At 45.1% G+C, this 23,052-nt stretch overlaps 3 protein-coding genes across 5 annotated transcripts; 2 read left to right on the top strand and 1 right to left on the bottom strand.

The window, feature by feature from the left end:
• Positions 1–19: 19 nt before the first annotated feature.
• Positions 20–8,024, bottom strand: KBTBD4 (kelch repeat and BTB domain containing 4). 3 transcript variants are annotated; one of them, XM_036383784.2, is made up of 4 exons: positions 7,962–8,024; positions 4,855–5,475; positions 2,241–2,347; positions 20–1,659 (listed from the first exon to the last, which is right to left on the bottom strand). In XM_036383784.2, the coding sequence occupies exons 2-4, from the start codon at positions 5,444–5,446 to the stop codon at positions 799–801; spliced, it is 1,560 nt and encodes a 519-aa protein (XP_036239677.1). In that variant the 5' UTR covers positions 5,447–5,475; positions 7,962–8,024; the 3' UTR covers positions 20–798. The 3 variants fall into 3 exon arrangements, with proteins under 3 accessions (XP_036239677.1, XP_036239676.1, XP_054371136.1); XM_036383783.1 differs by having other exon boundaries at positions 7,900–8,022; XM_054515161.1 differs by lacking the exon at positions 7,962–8,024 and adding an exon at positions 7,827–7,848.
• Positions 8,025–8,046: 22 nt separating this feature from the next.
• NDUFS3 (NADH:ubiquinone oxidoreductase core subunit S3) lies at positions 8,047–12,415 on the top strand. The gene is made up of 7 exons (XM_036383785.2): positions 8,047–8,164; positions 8,277–8,339; positions 9,125–9,222; positions 9,481–9,630; positions 10,424–10,549; positions 10,836–10,955; positions 12,165–12,415. Exons 1-7 carry the CDS (start codon positions 8,119–8,121, stop codon positions 12,330–12,332), a joined length of 771 nt encoding a protein of 256 aa, XP_036239678.1. The 5' UTR covers positions 8,047–8,118; the 3' UTR covers positions 12,333–12,415.
• Positions 12,416–17,396: 4,981 nt separating this feature from the next.
• Positions 17,397–21,307, top strand: FAM180B (family with sequence similarity 180 member B). The gene is made up of 3 exons (XM_036383193.1): positions 17,397–17,474; positions 19,326–19,393; positions 19,975–21,307. Exons 1-3 carry the CDS (start codon positions 17,408–17,410, stop codon positions 20,416–20,418), a joined length of 579 nt encoding a protein of 192 aa, XP_036239086.1. The 5' UTR covers positions 17,397–17,407; the 3' UTR covers positions 20,419–21,307.
• Positions 21,308–23,052: the final 1,745 nt, after the last annotated feature.

Below are 23,052 nucleotides of genomic sequence, written 5' to 3'. Positions count from 1 at the left end.
AAAGAGAAAAAAAACAAAATACTTTGTCTCAGTAGAGACTTTATTTAGATTCTTACCCAAAGGGTTACAGTGCCAACAGAGAGGGGTAGGAGGAAGTGGTCTTATTTCTGTCTTTTCACCAACACTATGTTATAATTACAGGTAGGGATTTCCTGTACAGTAAAGGAAGCCAGTGCTCTAAAAACAATCTCCCTCTTCTTTTTATCCTAGGTGATGACAGAGCAATAAGTAAGTACTCAGTTGGTTACCACTTCTCTAGAAGTGCTGAATGTAACGTAAGGGTCCTGGGGTCAGTTCTGGGATCTGTCTGCCAGGCCCTCCTTCTGCAATAGGACACAGGAATGTTTAAATGGGGGCATCCCTGGGGGACAGAGTGCACGTCTAACTCTGTGACTGACACAGCAGCAACACACAGTCTCCTAGGCAGTTAAAACTAGCAGTCTGGACCAAGGAAAATGTTCTCCATATGCCACAGGATTTTTTAGTGGTGGATTGGTTCCAGGCTAAAATAGCCATTTGCTGCTGTTTGGGCCTGAAATGCAAGTAGGTTATCATCAAGGAATCAAAGTAATAATATTTAGTCCATCTGAAATCTAAGATACAACAGTTCAATACGGTTTCAATAGTGCTATGTAAAAGAATAGGTCCACAGTCAGAAAGCCTGTACTTCCTCTGCACAGGTACAGAGGATGGGGTCTTTACTGGATGATGTGAGCTCGTAGTAATTGGGACTGGTGCTGAGGGTCGCAGGTGTAGCACAGCAAGACATTGTTGCTGTCTTTCTATCACTGGGCCTGTTTAGGCCAGGACAAACTGAAGGTTAGTGAGCAGCACTTTGATGCCACTTGTGACTGTTACAACAGAGGTGGCTGGGTTAAGTTTAAAAGTATTTGCATCGCCCTTTTTATAGCGGTCGCGAAAGACATAGATGCTGCCATTACAGCTGGCAATTTTCCAGAGGGATGGTACTGAGCTCCAGGCATCTGGGAGGCACAGCCGGGTGAAGCTATCCAACAGGGGATTGTAGCAGAGCAGCGAATCCCCCTCAGCCACAATGAACACCACATCCTTGTGCACAGCAGCGTGCATGCACCCTGCGAAAGGCAGTACGTATGGCTTCACGTGGCATTTCTCTGTGTTGGTATCATAGCACTGAATGAGCCGAGACGGCTTGGTGAAGAAGTCTAAGTCATTTTCCTCCCCACCCAGCAGGTAAATGACACCATTAAGGTTCACCCCTGCAGCTCCAGAGACTGCCACTTCCAACTGGCTGGTCTCTGTCCAGACGTTGTCTCGTACTCTGTAATATATGACAGCATTAGAGAGAGTGTCCTGTAGAGTTTTCCCCCCCAGTGAATATATTGCATCCTTGCTTGGCACAGAGACGAGGGTGTGCTGGAGCCGGTCACGGGGCAGAGGAGCACACCATTCCCAATCTATAGTCGCATTGTTGCATTTCCACATGCGCCGTGGAATGGAGCCACCAACGACGTACAGGTCGCTGCCGTGCTTGCAGGCCGCGGTGATCTGGTGACACAGGCTGTTCTGGCCACTCACACTGATGGAGTCATCGTCAGCACAGTGCAGAGAGACAGCGAGGGAATGGGTACGTGATGACTCCTTTCCAATCAGGTAGATGTGAACATTTTCTCCAATCACCTGAGCGAAAGTAGAAGTGTGCCAGCAGAATTAGATCTGTTCATACAAACATCAGTGATGCTCAAGACTGAATTTTTCAGTTTAGGACCCACCTGTGGGCCTGAGGTGTGTAACCTCCTTCCCAAGTCCTGCCACCCCAGAACATTCAGGATTCAGAGCCTCAAGACCTTTTCAAGATACCATTCATATCTGACATAGTGAAATAGCCACAGATGTCACTGGAACTCAAGTGTTCCCAGTTTAGGTAAGGGCCAGTTACATCACTGAAGGAGTACAGTTGTTACAAGGGGAATGTCCAATACAGATTTCTGAACAGTTTATTTGGTAAATGAGGTGAAACAAGTTATTTGTAGCACTGCTCCAATCACCAGTGAAACAAGCCTCAGGTTAAATGAAAAAAAAGCTGTCTGTGGGGTTGCTATTTATGACACTGAAAGTATCCTCTCACAAGCACCATGAATTTCAATGACATTTGTGTTTTGTGACTTTCAAGTCAGACTGGTGAGCAGAATACCCTGTCCTGAGAAGTGTGAAACCAAGTAAGTGCCACATCAGCCCCAGAACAAAAGGTCTTTTTATACCTTCAGACTCGATCGCAGAGTCTCCGAAAAGCCTGCACGCTCCTCCTTGTTGAAGTTTATCCAGGTTTCTATAGCAACTGTTGGATTCTGAGAACATGGAACGCCATCTGCAGTTTGGGAACAGAAAGGCGTTTATGATGTCTGGACAAAGGTGTATATACTCAGGAACACCCCTTTCCTGTGGCTGCCTCCCCCCACTCCCACCACAAAACCTACTTTCTAGAGATGAAAAATAGACAGAGGTGTTTATAGATTTTGTCAAGCATGATCAGCACTGCCAGCCAGCCAAATACATTAAATTAATTTGGGTAACTGTAATAAGACAACTACAGATCTTAAGCACTTTGAATGAGTTTCAGCAATCTATTCAGGAATCTATGTCGAAGAGAAATAGGTCAGGAAAGAGAACTTACACGCTATGTGACAATGACAAATACTTTCTTATTTAATCATTTAGGCAAAAAGATTCTGTTACTGAGAATCTCAGCACCTGCCTTTCTTTCTGGCTGGTCCTAGAAACCTGTCTAGCAAAAGTCATCTATAAAATACGTCTGAGCACTGTCGGGCAGCTGACCCTCATGACTGAACATCTGGTGTTGCTGCTATCCTCTTAATATTTGGAAATCCCCAATGAGCTACTAGAGCTTTTCTTAGCTGTGTGACAATAGCAAACACTCCAGAGACTGCATCAGATTTAAGTCTCTTTCAAGACATAACTGGAAGTTTTGGTTAAACCACAAAGTCTTGCATCATCATCAGTACATTACCTAAAAGATTTTAGGTATTTCCTTCCAGTTTGAAAGCCAGCAATTATGCCAGTGTTCATTGAGAAGCTTCCCTATGAAGACTCTGATTTTGTAGTCTGTTCTCATGACAAACTCTGAATTTAATGATGCTGAAGGCACCAGACAAATTCCAATGCTTTTCTCTATAGTGGAAGGGAGCAGAAAAAGTGTGGCACAAAAGCAGGTATTTCAACTCTGTTTAAAAGGATTTGCATAAGCTAACCATCACACGTAGTGATTAAATAGAAAAAAAAACTTTTTGAAATTGGTCCTAGAGCGCAACAGAAGGTAAACTTAATAAATAACTATTTCATTAAATTAATTTTAATCCTTGCCACTAAAAGTTTCCTCTATTTAATTCCCCATTAACTAAATGAAGATGCAGGAAAGGCAAAAGAAAAGGATTTTTCCTACCAGCAGTAGGGAAGTACTTCAGATTTTAATCCATTTTATGAGCTAAGTTGTGGCAAAAATACTGAGTAATGTGAGTCTTCATATGAAAATAGATAATGCATAGAAAAAAGTTATACTGAGCAATTGTTTTAATTTAGGACCACAAATGCTAAAGGCCATAGTACTAAAACTCTTTTTTATGTGGAATCCCTAGGAAATTAAATGTGATTGACCTCTACAGTTTTATTTCATGATTTTAGAGGTTTTTAAAATGAACTTGTGACTTACTTTAAAAACTTTAGCTAGATCGTTATCAAAATTATTCTAAGTTTATCCCAGTTTTTGAGCTATTAGTACATTTACTCAATAGGTTTTTGACTGTACATTTCTTTAGATGCAATAGAGATAATTTAATGCAATATCTGTAAAGACTCTCATATGCACAGTATCAATTCTAAAGGCTAGTTTAAGTCTTATGGATAGATTTGCCAGTGTTCCAAAGAAGCCAGTCATGACAGGTTTATTTTTGCAACTGCATATAAAACACATGACACACAAAGTCTAGTTAGTTACTCAGTTACAAAGAGTAATTAAAAGCAAGAAAGAGGCACATTTGGATGTATGAGCTGCTTCTACGTTCTTGCTTCCTCAAGCAATGATACATAACTGCAGAAGAATGGACTTGTGACTGCAGCTTCCTGGAGAGGTAACAAGTACTGACTGTACCTACTAGGGCAGCAGATCTATAAGGATTGGTGGAAACTGGACTAAGTTGTTTATGTGTTGACATGTCCTTCACAACTCTGAGTCATGGCATCCACTACAGGGGAAGGCTATTACCTTTACAAGAAGGGCAAATACTGTACTACTCAAGATGTTACAATGCCTCTATTTCAGTCGGTTGAGTGCCTAAGTAATCCTAACAATTATATACAATTGTGAATAACACTAAAATAGTCTAAAATATGTGCTCATTCTTAGAGATGTGGAGTTACTGCATTACTATGTTAAATGGTTATGAGCTAAAGGGATAAAAAATACTTTCATCAGATGTGTATTTCTGGTAAGGCTTCTTTGTTTTACTTTTAATGCAAACACAATTACAACAAATTGTTGGAATTGTGTTTAAAAAAATATGTAACACTTCTAACCCGTTGACTAAGGAACTGCTGTGAATTTCTGGCATCCTGTATGTCCCTTTTCTATAGCTTAGATGTTTCATGTCCAGTAACAATAGTTTGGGGCTTTTTCTGATAAAGGTATCCAGAAGATACCTTTATCAGAAGGCAGTTTTGCTCTGCCTTGCTTAGCTAAGTCTTTGAACAGACAGTGATTATGAAAATTTATATCTTTCCATCTATTTCATTCACTACCTGACCAGACTCTGAAAGTCTCTTTCTACATCCACATCCTAGGTAGTTTCAAGTACTCCTTACCTGTAAGGATGTCTGTCAGCAGGCGGAGAGGCAGGTGTAGGAACTCCTCTGTCTCCTGCAGCTGAGACAAATGTGACTTTGCACAGTGTTTGGCAGCTGTGTAGAGCTCCATGTCACTGTGTTGATCTGCCAACCACATGACCTGCAGACAGTTTCTAACCTGCACCGTACGGGCCAGGAAACGGGAGCACTCTTCAAAAAGGGCAGTCAGCTGGTACATGTCTGCTACTTCATAGGTTTCCTGCAACTCCTCTGCCCTCAGCTTTACAGTTCCATGGTAAATATAGTCCACAAGGAGCTGAAAGACACTCTCACTAACATCCTGCAGCTCTATCACCCGGTTGTGGGCCTCCTTTAGGTTGGAAGTGAACATAGAACGAAAAAAGCAGCTCTGAGCTGAGAGGACCAAACGGTGCAGCTGGAATTCTTTGCCTTCCACTGATATTGTAACATCAGCAAAGAGCTCATCCTCCAAGCATAGTTTCATAATACCCTGGGCCACGCGGCCCGAGTGGGAGCGGTCAGTGAAGGTGTAGTTCACAAAGTAGTTTTCTTCTGCAGAGGAGCCTCCAGTCTCTTCTGATGAGTCCATGGTGCTGCACAAATCAGACCTCCCGCAATCTGTAAAATCACAATAATTATACGGCTTTCTCTCACCACTAACAAGATTATGCAGTACTTCAGGGTACAGGGAAAAATCAAACATATTGGTAAGAGTCCAGCATATTTTAGACTTAACATAAATAGACTTAACATAAATAGCCAGAAACTTGTGCATGAGCTTTAGAATCTCAATGAGCAAATGAGAAGATGACATAATTAAAATTATAATATACACCAAACTTCCAGTACAGTGAACATCACATCCCAGCAGGGCTGGGAGACGTGCATATCTTTTCACCACTCATTTCACTGACACAAAGAAATGCAGCAAGTTATTCAAGTGGAAAGTCCAGCAACTGCCTGAGGAAACTTGCAAAGCCAAAAAAAGCAGCGGCAGCATAGCTGGACTAGATGTGAAAAGGATTACAGCATCATACTAAAAAAGAGCACAGGCAGCAGTTCATATCATCAGGAGGTGTTAATTACTGTCAAAACCCAGTGATGAATCTGTATCAAGATGAACTCGTTTTTACCAAAAAGATGCACAAAGATGTTGGTCTGACATAACCACCAGTCCTTCAAGTCAACCGAATGAGATAACTGATGATTATGCTGTTTGTTAATGTGCCAGTCAACTTCAGCATGCAAAACAACATTTTAGATGTTATTAGAGACTGCTTCCCACATGGAAAGGGGATTAAAACTTTAAAGAAAACACCTCTTAGCAGGTACCATGGATCTTTGCAGTACAGATCCAGGTAGTCTGTGGGTCAGAAAAGTTTCTGAAACACAGAAGGACTACTACAGCAAGGAGCTCTTTTTTACGTGGCTCTTGACAGCATTAAGAACAGTTGCCTACCTGCATTCACTTTAGACTTATTTTTACAACTGAACTACCAGCCATGATGTCTAATATCAGAATTTTCTTCAATTAATAATGAACATTATTTCAAGAACAATGTTTCACAAAGATGTGATTTTTTTCTACGGCAGATTCATAGTTACTCTTCCATGGTTTATCTTGTCAAACATGCATTTTCTTACAATTACTCTGCTTGAACAGGAGGGCTCCTAAGTTCTTTGCTCAAATTCTGTTCATGGGTAAGTAGTGTCTACATCCCTAATTGGCTGGACAAGTCCATCTCATCTCTGGTAATAGCTTGCCTTAATTATACTCTAATCTTGATTTTACAGTAGCTCTGGTCTGTCTGAAAAGTACCTATACATTAGTCTATTAGAGACAGAGGAACTGCAGTCAGCAGAGAACACATCAGTACTATTTTTCCAGCTTTTCGACATATGATCCTGTCCTGCAAATTGGCATCCACTTTGGTTAAAGCTCTTTATCCATACAGTCAAGGTGCTTAGGAACTTCAGCCCATAATGCAGAAGAGACCACAAAGAGCACAGGATATGGACAGATGAACTACTCTGCCCCCTTGGCATGGCAGAATCAGCTGCCCACACTGCCCTGCACAACTCCCAGAGGACTGATGCCAAGACATGAAAGAAATGCCAAGAAGCAGCTAAAGACTAAACAAATCTCACGTCTTCCTTGTAGACACCCAGACAAAGCTCCCCTTTGCACCCACGGTGTCTTGGCTATAAAGAAAGAGGCATGCAGGACAGTTAACTGTCCCATAAAGCCAAATTGTATGCTCCAAGCGTTCCACACGCCTAGCTATCAGTGACAGTGGTTTAACCAATACCTAATACACCTCCTTCACACAATCAGGGAATCGCTTAAGTTGAAAAAATCCTCTGAGACCATCGATGCCAACCTATGGCCGAACACCACCACATCACTTAGACCATGGCACTGAGTGCCACATCCAGTCTGAAACACCTCCAGGGACAGCAACACCACCACCTCCCTGGGCAGTCCATTCCAGTCTCTAATCATCCTTCCTGTGAAGAAATTCTTCCTAATGTCCAGCCTAAACCTCGCCTGCAACTTAAGCCCGTGTTCTCTCGCCCTGTGGCTGGTTGCCTGGGAGAAGAGGCCAACCCCCAGCTGGCTACACCTTCTTTTCAGGCAGTTGGAGAGGGTGATAACGTCAACGTTAAACCTCCTTTTCTCCAAGCTAAACTAACACAGCTCCCTCAGCCGCTTCTCATAAGACCTGTGTTCCAGCTTCCTTCTTTCCTTGCTCCTGACAGAGTCGCGGATGCCACGGCGGCGCCCGGGATCGGAGAATCCCTAAGCACAACTGACAGCGGCCCCGCGGTCCGGGGCGGGGAGAAGGCAGGAAGGGAGGCTGGCCCTCAGAGAAACGCAGCCTCCCAGCAGGGCCGCGCTGACGCTGTGCAAAGCTCAGCGCTGGCTCAGCCCGGGGGCTGCCGGGCTCCGCCGCCCTCCGCGCCCTCACCTCCCGGCGCTCGCTGCTCCGTCCCCGGGCCGGCGGCCGCGCCGCTCCCCCGGCCGCGTCGCGCGGCACCCACCTGCGGCGCCTCCCTTCATGCCGCCGCCCCGGGCTGCCCCAGCGGCTGCTCCCGGCCCTCACCCTGCGCCAGGCGCCGCCAGGCACTCGACGATTCCGCCCACCGACCCGGAGCCGTCCCCGGGAAGCTCTTCGCGCGCTTCCGCCCCCGGGGGAAGCGCGGCGGCGGTGGCGCTTTCCGCTTCCGCCCCGTGCCCTTGCCCGTCCGTGTCCCGGAGGGATGTGGGCGGCGGCGGCGCGGGGCCTGGCGCGGGCCGCGCTGCGAGGTGAGGCTCGGGCGCTGTGCCGGGGCTGTGCCGGGGCTGTGCCGGGGGCACGGGCCGGGCCGGGCGGGGCGGTTGGCGGCGGTCGATGAGACGTGTCCGTTTCTCTCCGCAGCTGGCGCGGCACCGGCGGCGGCACGGGCCCGGCTGGCGGGGAGCTCCGCCGCGGACACTCGCCGTAAGTGCGGGGCCGGTTTGGGGGCGCGGGGCGGACGGGGCCCGAGGCGTGCGGTTGTGCCGCTGCCGGCCGGCGGGAGGGCATCGAACCGGCCCGCGGACGTTCCTGGGCGGTGGAACCGCTTTAGTGAGCCTGTCGGGAGAGGGTTGGTCCGGTCACCCGAAAACCCCAATTGCGCAGAAAAGCAGCTCTGTTGGTAACCGTGCTTGCTGAGGGTTCCCGTGCTTGCTCTGGGTTTCTGTCTGCATCCTCTCCCAGATGCAGGGCCAAGCCTGCTTTTTCTGTGTTAAGCTGTGCCTGGGCACCAGCATCCTAGCCCCTCATCCCCCTGACCCTTAAGGACTTTTGTCGTAACAGTGAAAAAACCCTCCCCAACAACGTGAATTCCGAGAGTGTTTTGATTACGAGGGGCTTGCTTCGATGTTGACACATCCAGCAAACCCAGAAAACAAGGCCCTTTCTAGACCCAGGTTGAATGACATGAGTGGTTCGTAAGTTCAGATTGTTCTGTCATCTCTGCTACCCTCTTTTTCATCTGGCTATTTACTTTTCCATCATCTTGTTGAACAATTCATGCTGCTCTTCAGAGTTGACAAAATTTTAGCACTGACATAAATTCCCTTCATTATCAGAGTGTCTAGTTCCACCTTCTGTGTAACACAAGTCCGTTGCTATAGCGTAATTTCTGACAAACAGCTAGACTGGTTAAAGGGAGTTACTACTCTTCTTTCTCTAGCTTTTTGTATTCCTTGTCATAATCTTGGAAACTTTATTTTTCTCCTTAGCTACTGTCAGACCAAAAAATGAAGTAGAGCAGAAGCAGCTTTGTGCTTTTGGGGAGTATGTGGCTGAGATTCTGCCCAAGTATATCCAGCAAGTACAGGTAGGTACTTTTCAAGAAATTGTTCTTGGGGCGGGACAGGATCCAGTGAACACACCACTTTTTTGTTACCTGTTCAGAGAAGTTGTTTTGGGAAAGAAAAATGGTCAGAATTCCATGAGAAGTACTGCAATTTTTAAGCCCCTTTATCTGATGCCTTTTTGTGTCTGCTGTGTCTCTTTGTTTGAGTGTTTTGCTGAAGTCAGCATCGCGTTCGGTCCTGTTGGTGTTTGTACTCATGCACTGTTCTGTTTTCATCAGGTGACCTGTTTCAATGAGCTGGAGCTTCTGATCCATCCAGATGGGATCATTCCTGTCCTGACCTTCCTTCGTGATCACACCAATGCCCAGTTCAAATCCTTGGCAGACCTGACTGCTGTTGATGTTCCGTCTCGGCAGTACCGCTTTGAGGTAGGAGCTGCTCACAGCTGCAGTACTTGGAGGGCTTCACAAGTGCTGATGGCTGGGGGTGCTGTTGCAGCTCTGACCACTTTCTTCGGTTCCTGGCAGTGAGAAAAAAGTTTCAAGAGTTGTAGATAGAATTGTTTAAGTCAAAGGCCTCCAGTTGCTGAAGAAGTGGAATATTTTTTTAATTCAATAGTTTTCTTTCAAAAATCAAGGTAGTAGATTCATAGAAATAATAGAAATATAGATCCTATTTTATTCATCTTTTCCAGTCACCAAGGCAGTATCAAACAAGGCTTTAAAATTCCTTATAAACTTTTCGGATCTTCTTTTCAGTCTGCTTGTAGTATGTCATAAACAGCTTTTGTACTAGACTTCATCACCACAGATGTTGGAAGTGTTCCCTGGTGTCCAACTCACTTGCTGAAAATTAAGTGTTCTTTTTCTTAGCTTTCTCCCACTGATAGTAATTGTAAGAGTGATTGATGGCCATTTTCTTTGAGAGACCATTCATTGTCAAGTATTTCCATCCCTCCAGTAGTCTCTCTTTTTAGCATGTGTTTACTTCTTTGTCATCAGTCATGATGTCTAAGCCTCTCATAGCTTTCGTCACACTTCTAAGGACCAAAGTGATAAGCTGTTGGAACCTCAGTTGTAGGAGTGTCCTTTAGTGGCCAGCTCTGAAGTGCTGAACATGATCCTGCTCATAAAGAGTATTTGAAAATGTCCTTGTGTGGCTTTGCTTAGGCAGTGGTGTACTGCAGGGAGATCAATAAATGCTGCCTGTTCTCTGGTTCAGATTGTGTACAACCTCTTGTCGCTGCGGTTCAATAGCCGGATCCGTGTGAAGACGTACACTGATGAGCTGACACCCGTCGACTCAGCAGTGCCTGTGCACAAGGCAGCAAACTGGTATGAAAGAGAGGTGAGTGCTGGTGTGCTCGGGAACAGTCTTTGTGGAGAGAGGCTGTATTTTCCCAATTTAAGTGATTCCCCAATGCCCTCAGGAAGAAACAGAAGTGTTTCCCTGGCTGCCTTTACAGAGTAGGAGATAAAATGGTGTTTGATTTACTTTTGAACGAATTCCTGCATCAGTTTTGCTGGCACTGTACAAAGCCAAGCATGTAACTGAAATTTTATGGACATAACACATGCAGGTTTTTGGGTTTTTCTCAAATACAATTCAACTAACTTGTCTTCCTTTCATTTAGGTTTGGGACATGTATGGTGTTTTCTTTGCCAACCACCCTGATCTAAGGCGAATCCTCACAGATTATGGGTTTGAGGGCCATCCATTCCGGAAGGACTTCCCACTCTCTGGTTATGTGGAGGTAGGAGATACAGTCATATTTAAAGTTACCAGGTCTCTCCAGTGCTCTTTTCTGAGTTCCAGTACAAAGATGTGACTGCTTTACAATCGCTTATCTGTATTCCAGAGGAGTTGCATAAATCTGCATAGAAATTTGAATGATCACACAGAATATCATCCATAATAAGGCAGCCTAAGGCTGGAGAAATGGAACAAATGTTATGTGCTGTATACCAAAGATACTTGACAGGCAGAGGAAGTGTTTCTGCTTTCAGCACGTTTTCTGGAAGGTTAAAGTTTCCACTGCAAAGCTGAGATGTCTGGAAGGATGAACCATTCTTGATCCAATTAGAACTTCACTTTGTTGTGTGTTTGTAGGCCCAGATTATAAAGCTCTGATTAAACTGACTCTTGCTGTTTACCATTTACCTCTGTATGCCAACCACAGGTGAAATGGGAGCATTTGGTATCTGTCTAGTTTCAAATGACTGCCCTGTAGAAGTAGGTGTATTTGGTGCTGTGTTAAGACTGAGTTGAGTCTCAGAAGGAAACAGTGAAGTTCTGCAAAAAAGAGGCCGTTTTAAGAAATGTAGAAATAACAAAATCCTGCAAGCAAGGATAAGGCAGCATCTCCTCAGCTAGAGTTCAGAGATCTGGACTGGCACAGTGAGGCTAAAGCAAGCCAGTCAGAAGTGTCTGGTACTCAGCTGGTATTCCATCCTGGTTGTCTTCTTTTTCTCCCCTTGTTCTGAGTGTTATGCAAAAAATTAGAACAATTAAAACCACACAAATGCCATATTATAAAGATTCATGAGTGTGGTCCTCAGCCATGCAGGCCCAGGACGGGCCATCGTATTTCAGTGACTCAGGAAGAATTTCTTTGTCAAATTTCATATTAAATGTGCTATTGCATGGAACTTGATATGGACTGTTAGGGTGGGTGCTCCTAATTCTGGGTGCTTACTCATGACACCTGAGGGACATGGCAGCAAAGCAAAGAGGAGGGTTTTCTTGGACACTCTGGAGATCTCAGTAGCATCTAGAGAGCTCTTGTTAAGTAATGAGGAGAACTGAAGCTGTGGCAGAGGCCTGTGGGCCTGTGGTTTTCCATGGGTAAGTAGAGTTGTCTGCACAGGGGGTGGTCTGGGTCATTACTGGCTCACTGTGCTCAGCAGACATGGTGCAGGAGCAGGGTGCAGATAACTGGCCTGTGTCCTTTGTGCTGTTCCAGGTGAGGTATGATGATGAAGTCAAACGGGTGGTTGCAGAGCCTGTGGAGCTAGCTCAGGAATTTCGCAAGTTTGATCTGAATAGCCCGTGGGAGGCATTTCCTGCCTATCGTCCAGCTCCAGAACCCCTGAAAATAGAAGCAGGAGCCAAGAAAGAAGATGCCAAATAGCAGCAGAAGGAAGCAGATGTGCAGCACCATCCTTTCTGTTCCAATATAGTATTTATAATAATAAAAATTGATATGAGAAACTTGCCTGTTGTGATCTTGTGAATAATGTTTTCAAGCTAGATGAAAAGCACAAAGCCTGGAATGCAGATTTACAATCCTTATGATCCAACTGGTGCTCTGAATTGTAAAACAGGGGATTTGTCTTTTTGGTTTGCAGATTGAACAGAGTGCAGGCATTGCCTGTGGCCTAGTGTTTCCTGAACACTACTACTACTAGCAGTACTTGCTGGTAAGCAGGTAAAAATCAGAACTTGAGCACTCCCTAGAGGCTGCACTGAAACAGCTGTGGAGTTTGGGCAATAGGACAGCAGTTTCTTAGCTCCAGGATGAGTGTTGGGAAGATGGTAGTAATATGGCAAAAAGGCAAAGCCTGTAAATGCTATTAATAGAGTTCCTGTCAGGACAACACAAATATATGTGGATCCAGACCAAAACAAGGTATGGAAATCTCAATTGTTTCCATGGGAATTAGGTCAGTGCCTTTTCTCCCATGAGAAGGAACTGCAGATAACTTCTGAAGTGACACTCAGTCTGGCTTTTTCTTCACAATCAAGCAGTCTTTTCTCCAGCATCTTCAGAGTGTGTTTTCTTTTTCCTGCAGACAAAAATGTACCCCTCCCTTGTTTCATAGACAAGAGTCTTTTTTTGTCAGTATTCCAATTATTTTGAGCTGTATGATACAATTGCATTACCACTTTGCTCTTGTGGAAAATCTTTTTCCAAAAAAGCTGGAAGAATGCTGTAGTTCCAGTCCACCCACCACCTGTTTGAATGGGATTACATTACAGCAGTCATCAATTAGTAATGTCCCTTGTCCTTGGTCCAGAAAATGCATAATGCTGTTCTGCACCAGAAAGCTGACAGACTTCATTAAGATCTGAAAACTGTTGTATAAGAGATTTTATGAAATAATTCCCAAACAGTTTGTAGAGATTCCCTGAATTGATACTTAAGCTTTTAAATTGCAAAAGCACTAATTAAAATAGGGGTTTGGGGGAGGTGAGGGTATGGGATGGAGGAAGGGATACAACAATAGTAAATTCAATTAGGATAAAAACCCTACTTGCTGCAGCTAGAATGAGATCTCTTTTCAAGAATAAACTGTATTCTAAGAATTGGGTTTCATATTTGTTTCTGCCCCAGCCTTGTAAGCATGGGCTGGTTAATTTTTTTTTTTTATTTATTTTTAAAATTTTGTTTTAGCTGCTGTGGCCAGCGGTGTATGGGATGTGTCTCAACAGTGTTCCTGTTATTTATTTTAACACTGTTAAAATAAATAGCATTTGCCACTCACCTTAAAATTTACAGCTCTACATGGGAAGGAGAAGTGAACACATCAGCCGAAGTTTGGGGTTTTATACAATTACCTCTCTTTTGGATCTGTCTTCAATTGAGCAGATTAACTAGGAAATGAACTTTAAATTCTTCCTACGAGATGTTCCACAGTTGGTTGTTTTCTTTGCAGTGGCTCTCATAGCATGCTGATACCTATTGTGTAAGACAAAAGTTCCTGGTACTACTTCTATCACCATGAAAATTCTTTATAAATCACATTTCCTCTCCGTGTTCTTTATCTCTGGTTGCTTGAGACACCACACCAGGACTTATGGTCTATATATTATAAAAATACGTATTTCCCAGTACAGTAAGTCAGACTGATGGTAGCAGGAACACTAGGAAATTTGCCTTTTAAAATTAATGTTTGTGCAGAGGGAGAACTTGATCGACATCAAGAAATGTCAGACATGATGCCTGTCAAGTTAGAAAATATGTAAGGTTTGCTCAAGAATGTGTGTACAGGAAAAATAGCCAGCCCTGTGGGATCAGGCATTGGCTCCAGCAGGTCTTCAATACGTGGAATAGTTGCAAGTGGACCTGAATCTCTTCTCATTAGTGAAGCCTGGGAGATCAGGAAGGCTGCATCACCTAGGCTCATTATCCCAGGGCACAAGAGGTTACACAGCCTCACAGAATACTTGTGCACTCCGCTTCCTCCACTGCTCCTGAGCTCCAGAAGCCATTTTGCTCATGGAGCCTGCTCACTCTGGGATTCTTGTGGCTGGTGGACACTTGCTTCGTGTTGGACAAGGCTGTGGTCAACTTGGCCAAGCACAAAGCTGTCTTCCAAATCCTCTGTCCCTGCCTGTTGTGTATTGCCAGCTTCTGTGGGGTTTGTTTGCCTGGGTTGGATTCCATAATGCAGGAGGATGTGGGACGAGATGTAAGTCAGATGTAGCTGATTTATAGACATACCATACAGAAGAGAGATTTTCTGCTACTGAAGGGACAGATAGACTTTAGATGATGACTCACAGTCACCACACTGAGTTTCTCCAGCTGAGAAGGTCTTGCTGGTGTTTTCCAGAACTCTGGCATTTCTCCCTACAGCCAAGCAAGCAGACTGTCCTGAGGATGTGGCTACTGACAGTGTCAGGGTGTCCACCTACCTCATGTGCTGTAGGTACAGTGGGAGGGGGCCCTCCCTGTCACTTTTACACAGCTCATTACTCCTTCAAGCAGTAGATGCTGCTCACAAACTGAAACCAAAGGACAAGAAAAGCATCCTTGTAAGGACTGGCAGCACCATACCTGGAAAATACCAGTATTACAGAGGTTCTGTCTGGTTACAGTCAGTGCTTCACTCCTGCTTCCCTCAAGGTTTTCTTACTTTTTCCACTCCAGTAATCCAAACATCACCTTTTCTGTGAGCCACGTATGTCCTTCTTCATTCCCCTCTTTCTTCAATCTTCTTCCCTCCCTGAGCGTCTGCCAGACAGCCCCAGGCTGGGGAGCAATCTCCCCAAGTTCTGGGTGAGATGATGGAAGCAAGTGATTTCTTCAATTCTATGAGCAGAATTTCCCTTTTGTGAATGTGCTATCTCCCTGAAGTCCTACTTCAAAGAAACTTCCCTCTTAAAGAGGCTCTTCTGGTGCAACACCTTGTGCCCCAATCAGCATCCAACCAGTTCCTGCAGCTTTTGACCCCTCTTCTCTTGTTCTCATTTCCCATGTTCCTGCTTCAGGAGGTCATGGTGAAAAAGAAGAAACCAATCAAGTTGTCCCTGCATAAACCTGGCTTGTGACGTTTTGAAACTGCTCCAACAACAGACGGTATGGCCAGGGGAGTGCAGAGTGGCAGGGCTGTGCTCAGCTGTGAGTACCTGGCAAGGACAAAATCCTTCAGGAGGAGCAGGTGCACTGCCTAACATTGCAGTCATACATGCAGGGACTTTGTGCAGCTGTCAGAAACTCAGCCTTGTTTCTGTGCAAGTATTGCTGCTGTACAAACAGCTAAGGAATATGTTTATCACTCTGAAATTGTCTTTCTTTGCAGGATAGTGAAGTAATTCTACAAAATTCCCCTAGTTCAAAGCAGCACCCACACTGATACTTGTCCCTTATCTGCCACTATGTCAGCCATCTGAGCACAGCCCCCAAGCCTCCTCTCTCTCCCTTCCACCAATGTGGCTGTCCTCCTCCAGGCACTTCAGCTGCAAGCTGTTCCTAGGAAATTCTCCAATTCACAAAATCGTGTGCAGCTCCCACAGATGTTGGCCAAATCCTGTTGGGCAATCCTCTTCATGTCATGTGCTGCAAGTTAAAGGGTGGCTGTTTCATGGCCCGCAAAACACAGGGGTTTTTCCATAGTGGCTTCTAGACAAAGTCATGTGTACCCTGTGGCCTAAAAGGGACTCTGGCACAAAGCAGAAAGCACATCCATCTCACTGCACAGATGGGCTGTAAGTGTCTGCCTCTTGGGTAGCTTGTGATGCAGTTTAATAAAAGAAGAAAGGAACACAAGTGAAGAGTAAGCAGTGGAAAGTAATGAAAAACAAAAGCAGTGCAGTGTGACCTGAAGATACCTAAGCCTATGACAGAAAGCACAGGTCTTGCTTTGAATCCAAACTGAGGGGAAGAGTGGCTTTGGATATTGTGGGCCCCTCTGTGGCTCTTCCATTATGTGCAGGAGGTAGTACCAAGCAGAACATCATCCCAGCCCTCAGTACACTATCTGGTGACAGTATGTCCTGACTGATGTCCGGTAACTTGCTGAGCAAGAGATGCATTTCAGCTTCACCTTCTCTCTTTTCTTGGCAGAATTCTTTCTCCCTTTAACCTGAGAGAGAGGGTATTAGTCCTGATTTATACATATTACTGCATATTTGTATAACCCTGGCTTTACATTCTGTGCCATACAGAATAGAAATACAGAACAGTTTGACTGGGGACTTGGCACTAATAAATATGTAAAGGTGTGTAGAGAACAGATACCTGCTGTAAAGTGAATCAAATGAAGTTTTGTCTGTGTCATTTAGAACATCTAAGGCAGACTGTGCTCACTGTAACCCACAAGTCCACTCACAGGAGAGTATGATAGGGTGCTAAAGCCTGAGCCACTTTGATACTTGGTGTTTGTTAGGTCACTGTACTGAGTTCTCCCTCCAGGGGTTTGATACAGAACTGAAACCAGAGACATTTCTTCTGCCTGTTTGTATGTTTTGGCTTCTATTGCCCTTCCGTGAATCTGCAGTCTGCTAGCTTTATCTGTTTGTGACATTCCAGGATTGTTTTCAGATTTTTTTTTTTTTCAGGAAAAAGGAAAACTGAAATGTGACAGAGGCACTGTGTAGAGATGGAAGGGACTAGCGCGTCCTCACTTCTCAAGAGGAAACCATATATAGTGGAATTTCTTGCAATGAAAAGCTTCCTATAATCATTGCAGCAGAAAGTCAATCTTTTAAAGATTTAAGGAAGCTTAAGCTTAAACAATTCTGCCAAAAAAATCACAACAAAGTTTTCCAAGTTTCCAAAATATGACGGAAAATATCCTTCGGGGTCAACAAGTTGAACTGCAAGCCCTTCCCAGGGCTGTGACCAGAAACACAGAAAGATGGGTCCATTCCAAGAGAGGCTGCTGGGATCCGAAGCAGCACGGAAGACGCCCCAGGCGAACTGCTGTGGCTTGGGGCGCGGCACTGTCGCGGAGCGGGTGGCAGCTGCTCAGCAGCGCTGCCATGGCTCAGGCACAGCTCAGCTCCTGGCTGCTCCTGTGTGTGTTTGCTGCATCCCAGAGGCTGACAGGTAGGGAGCACATCTGTTAGCGACACGGCTCCTTGGCTTGGCAAATCTTTGTGCAATGCCCTTTGTGTGATGCTTTGCTGCTCCTTCAAATGTGGATCGAGGCTTCAGGCAGCTGCACTGGCATGGGATAGAGCTGGAGGCCAGCTGGGGGGGTTGGCTGGTGGGGGCACTGCTACCTCCTTGCAGGTTGAAGATCTGCTGCTGTGTTTGGAGACAAGGGGAGGATTTTCTTGGATCTCCACTGAAAAAATAATCTCCTGCAATACTGTTTGTGGGTTTTTTATATGCTTTTTGGGAAACAAAACCCCACCCAACCCTGTTGAGTGAGAAAATAAGTAAGGATTTTCCCTTCCCCAGAGGATACTTATGTTATTATTTCAATGCATTATTTGTTATGCTTTGTTAAATTTTTCTCTACTCAAAAATATTTATGAGGCAGTTACTTCTAAAGGCAGTTTGGCACCTATTCAACAAAAGCACTGACTTTGCAGCCAGTCAGACATCTCTCAGGAGAGGGATCTGTGAGCCGAGAACATCGGTTACTAGTGACAGTACCACCAAAGAAATTTTCAGATGATATAATGCTTTCACCTTAGCTAAAAGCCTTGCTGGTACATCTGTGGAGGAGTAGGAAAAAGAAGCTACATCCCAGGTCACATTCCAAAGCGACAGCTGGCTTGGATCACAGAGCCTGCAGCTGTGCAGAGAAAGAAACCTCTGCAGCCTGCAGGCTGGCAGTGCACTTCTCCAGGCAGCTTGTGCATCTCCCTGAAAAGGTCTAATCAAAAATGGAGATTTGGAAGTGTCTTTTGGTAGCAGATATCACACATATGTAGTACTAAATAATTTTTCTACTTTTTATATGCACCTGCTGACTTTAACTCTGGAGTATTCAATCCAGAGTAAATCCTCACTCTTTTTTTTTAATATATACATGAAAAAGCCTTCATCCATTTAAAAATTGTTTTAAAACGCCATAAATATATTAGAGAGCTTACTATTTTATATGAGCTTTTCCATTTCATGTTTCTTAACCTGAAGGATGAGCCTGTAAGAAGTAGAAGAGGGTCTTGGCTACCTCATGACACTGATAATACAGAGGAGGGAGGGGATGCAGCCTCTCTCTCACAGTCCTGGACCAAGACTGCTTGTGTCTCCTTTTCATACACTCACAAAAAAAGAAATAAAATAAATGCAGACAGTTAAAGTAAGTATTAGGAAATGAAAATCAAACAATTCCTAGGATTAATGTGACTTTCATCTTCAAAAACTGCCATTCCTCTGGCCTCATGTCCATTCTTCCCAGATTACATGATGTCATGTGTCCCAGCAAGTAATTAGCTGGACATCAAATCAGTCATAATGCATCTGACAAGGTTTCTTTTATCCTCACCCTCTTCCAGCAGCAGAAGCTTAGGGAAGAAGTAGAAAACCAGGATAAGCATCAGTTTGTGTTTCTAGCAGCAGCTTGAGGAGCCTGCCAGCACACTCCTTTCATTGTGCAGCATTACTTTCTCCAGCAAAAACTGCTAACCAGCCAAACCCATCGTCTTAAATCCATTCTTGGTGTAAGAGGCATCCTTGCTGCCTGTCAAAGCAGTGCCTTTGCTGCTGTATGCTTTAGCTCTGCTGGCAGCACTAAGGACCGTGATATCCAAAACCTCGCCTCAACCACTGCTGCTTCTCTTAAAAAGCTTGTTTTGCTTATCAAAATCCCGTGGTCAGCATCTGTCATTATTTGGCAAGCTGAGTGGTAGCTCAGGAATGTTGAAGACGTTATTGACAATCAAATGGCAAAAAACAGTAAACAGGAAGGTCTTGTGCTACCAAGCTCTGTCTGATGTCTTCCAGATGAACACCCTCACAGCGGCACCAACAGAGCCCGTCGTGGCCCAGAGGACGCTGGCATCATGTTAGAGGTCTCCTGAGCACTGGGGGCCCTGGGCCGAGGCACTGTTCGTGCCCATGCTCCCACCTGCCTGCACGTAAAAACTCACCCGTTCTGTTTGTTCTCATCCCTGACGGGTTTCAGGAGCTCCCGGAGAACGCCTCGGCGATGCCTAATGGCATTTGTGCTCCCTCCCACTGCGGGGTGCAGCCCCGGGCGGCCGTGCCCCACGCCGTGGCCCTCGCGGGGTGCCCGCGGTGGCACAAGGGGCCATCCCCGCTGGCTTTGGCGACGGCCCCGCAGGCGGCCAAGCCCCGCCCGATCGGCCGCGCCGGGGAGCTGCTGCAGGCGGCACTGCGGGGGGACAGCAGGGCGGGAGGCAAGAGCTGCGCTGGTCCCATGGGGAAACGAGGTGTGGGGCTGCTCAGACACGGGGCCTGGGGCTGGCAGAGAGGGACATGGAGTGGGAGCAGGCCGGCCGTGAGGGAGCGGCCGCTTCTGGGCCCGCCCGAGGTTTGTCTGGCAGCGCTGCGGAGCGCTTTGCTCGCAGCGCGTCCGGGAGTGATGGAGTTGTGCTGGGCTTTCCATGACAGCGCGGCTCCTCTCTTCCAGATGCTCTGGGGAAGGCTGGATATTCAGGCCAACGGGACAATCCGGCTGCGGGATGAAGAGCTGGCCTCCCTACGCCCGGCACGGCGCTTCCTGCAGATTTTCGAGGAGGAAGTTCCCAAAACACCAGCAGAGATTGAGCAGCATCTGAGATATTATTCACTGACTGACACTCCCTTGCCTCCGACGGAGTTTGACCGTCTCCTTTTCACCAGTGTTTACAGTGCCTATCAGGTTCGCTCCGTGCAGGGTCTGGATAAAAACCCCTGGATTGGCTTTTTCTCTCAGCTGGTTGATGAAATCTTTCGTGACCTGTGCAAGGGGCTCTGCCCTGCAAATACCACTCTCCTCCAGGCTTCCTGGCCTTGGAAGGAGAAACCTTCACATTTAGCATCCCTGAAACATTTATATCGCTCTAACCTGGCCAGGACCAAGAGAGACACCTAATGAAGGAACCTCCGTAGCAAAGGGCACACCTGGCTTCAGTGGCCTCCTTGGTTATTTTCAATGCTTTCCACAGTGTGCAGGACTTTGAATAAGTATGCCACACCTTTTGTTCTGCTTTCTGCACAGTGCTGGCACCCTCTCAGGACTTATGCATGAGCTTTTATTTTTAAATGAAAAAAGGACAAAAGCATAAAGAGCATTTCTCCCTTTTCTGATTTTTTGCTAAGTGGGCTGTGCTGAGGGGCAGTGCTATTTAGATGTCTTATCTATCTTGATCACTGATGCTTAGGAGAGATGGCATGGAAGTATTTTTCCAGGATATTATGCTGGTTCAGCATTATCTTCATTTCAGATAATTCAGTTCACTCTCCTTATATTCTCCCTGTGGTTTCAGACAAATACAAGATCTTCTCTCCAGCAGCAACTAAGCAGGTTTTGTTGTGTTTCATGATATAGGTCACATATCTAATTTCATTTTTGTCTTCATGTGCCATCATATTTTATGTGTCAACAGCAATTTCCCATCTCATGTATTCATTTTCCTTTAAAAGCAGCCTGAAAGTGTATGTATTCCATGAAGCTTTCTGGTATTTGCATATCATATTTACACATACACACAGCTTTGTTTCAGTTATCATTTTGGAATATACTTCCTGAAATCTCATTTAAATTCTGAAGGATCCTGACCTAGTTATTTCTTCAGCAGATTTTGCCTCTCTTCTATAAAGTTTTTTTGTACAGCCATGGCAATTTTTCAAGCCAAACATAATAAATGCATAGTCTCTATTCTCAAAATCAGAAATGTAATTATTTTACAGAAAGACATCATTAACATTTGTCTGTCTTAAACACTGTGTTGTGGAATTAAATAAATGTAATTATCTCCTCAGGAGGGTTTTGATTTTGGTTCTTGTTTCCATCAGATTTCCTGCTACCACTATAGGTACATCAATTTTGAACATTCTTTGCATGTGCTTAGACAATGGGATCCATCATTCCCTTTCTATCAATATAATTTTTCCATGTTTGACAGAAGAGGCATGTACGACCTTCAAAGTGGGAACTGCAGCTTCTGACCTAGTTAATCTTATTCCAAGCCATTGTAGCCCAACAGATGGAGAGGAAAATAGTAAGGCAGGAACAAGAAGCCTGGAAGCAAGATGCTGCAGACAATGGTTTTAGAGGTCAGTTTAGGGTTATGACAGAAGGAGATAGATTTAAAGCAGGTTTTTTGTTGCTGGATTTTTGTTTTGTTTGTTTAATTTTGGTTTGTGCTTTGGGGTTCTTTTTGTTTGTTTCTTTGTTTGTTTTTCACCCCAAAGGATATAGGAATTAAAATTAGAATTTTACTTGAAGTAAAACTTCTTATCTCATCTAAAGTTCTATTATTCTTACACTAGTTTTTTACATACTTCCAATCTTTACCCTTCACCCTTTTGCCAAATATGCCCTCGGTCTTTTATGTCTAGGATATGTATGGAGTGACAGAGGCAGTGAGTGGCTGCACTCAAGCCAATTTTGAGCAGAGTATCATCAAAAACCTGAGCTGAGATGGCACTAGTGCATGAAAATACTGTCTTGCTGGACAATGTACAGCCCGAGCCATACGGATATATGGAAAAAGGTTGAGTGGGTTGGCTTGTGACTCAGATGCCAACATACTGCTTTGAACTCAGGATTTTGTTAGGAGCAGTTTTAGAGCATTGCTGCCTGTTGAACAGATTATAAAGTACACTGAAGTGATGCCATGAAGCTTTGTAGATGCTTAAGGTGATGCACTTTTGCAGTTTATGTATTTTGGGGATACAAACCAGGGTTTAGCTCAACTGAAACAGCTCCAGTGGCGCTACGATGAAGCCTCCTGTGCTCCCACTACCTCCTCAGCAGATCCCGCCGGGCGCCCGCCCCTCTGTTTGTCGGATTGTAGGAGCACAGCAGCGTCCTCTACAGCCACAGCAGCCTCTCCACGGAGAAAACTCTCGCTGGAACTCGGCACGTGCGAAACCACTGGAGCATGGATGCTGAAAACCTCCCCGCGGTTCCTCTGACCTCTCCTGCAGGAGGCTTTCAGTGCAGCACGTGGCGGGCTAGCAGCACCCTTGTGTTCAAGGGGCTCATTCCTGGGGAAGGTATCGCCCCTGCGGTCAGCAGTGCCACTGCTGGTGTGGTACTACTCACACCTGGTGTTATGAGCTCCTGATCCAAATCTTTACAGATTTAAAAACACATTTCTTATTCTTCTTACTTTCCTCACTTCTGGGCTTTCAGAGCATGGTCCATTCACAGATTAGAGCCCTTATCTTTCACTACAAGAAGCCTGCACATCTGTTTGTTTCTAAATGTATTCTTTACATTAAACAGAAGCTGAGATTCTCAACCACAGCTTCTTGACTTCATCTACATCAGATAAAAAAAAGCACAAACCACTGTCAAACTTGCAATAAAATCATAAGAGGTACCAACCGTTCACACACACAAATCATTAAAGAGTGTACACAGACAGACTGGCTCAGTAACATATCCTCAGCTCACACAATCACCACGCATCTCTCTCACCTGAGCTCTGTACTGGCTGGTACCTCAGCCAGTGACAAGCACACAAGTCTCACAAAGTAGCAAAACTTCCAAACTGAG

Source organism: Molothrus ater, chromosome 6, assembly GCF_012460135.2.
Source record: "Molothrus ater isolate BHLD 08-10-18 breed brown headed cowbird chromosome 6, BPBGC_Mater_1.1, whole genome shotgun sequence".
In the NCBI taxonomy this organism is placed as follows: domain Eukaryota; kingdom Metazoa; phylum Chordata; class Aves; order Passeriformes; family Icteridae; genus Molothrus; species Molothrus ater.
This window is presented reverse-complemented; position numbering and strand designations above follow the sequence as displayed.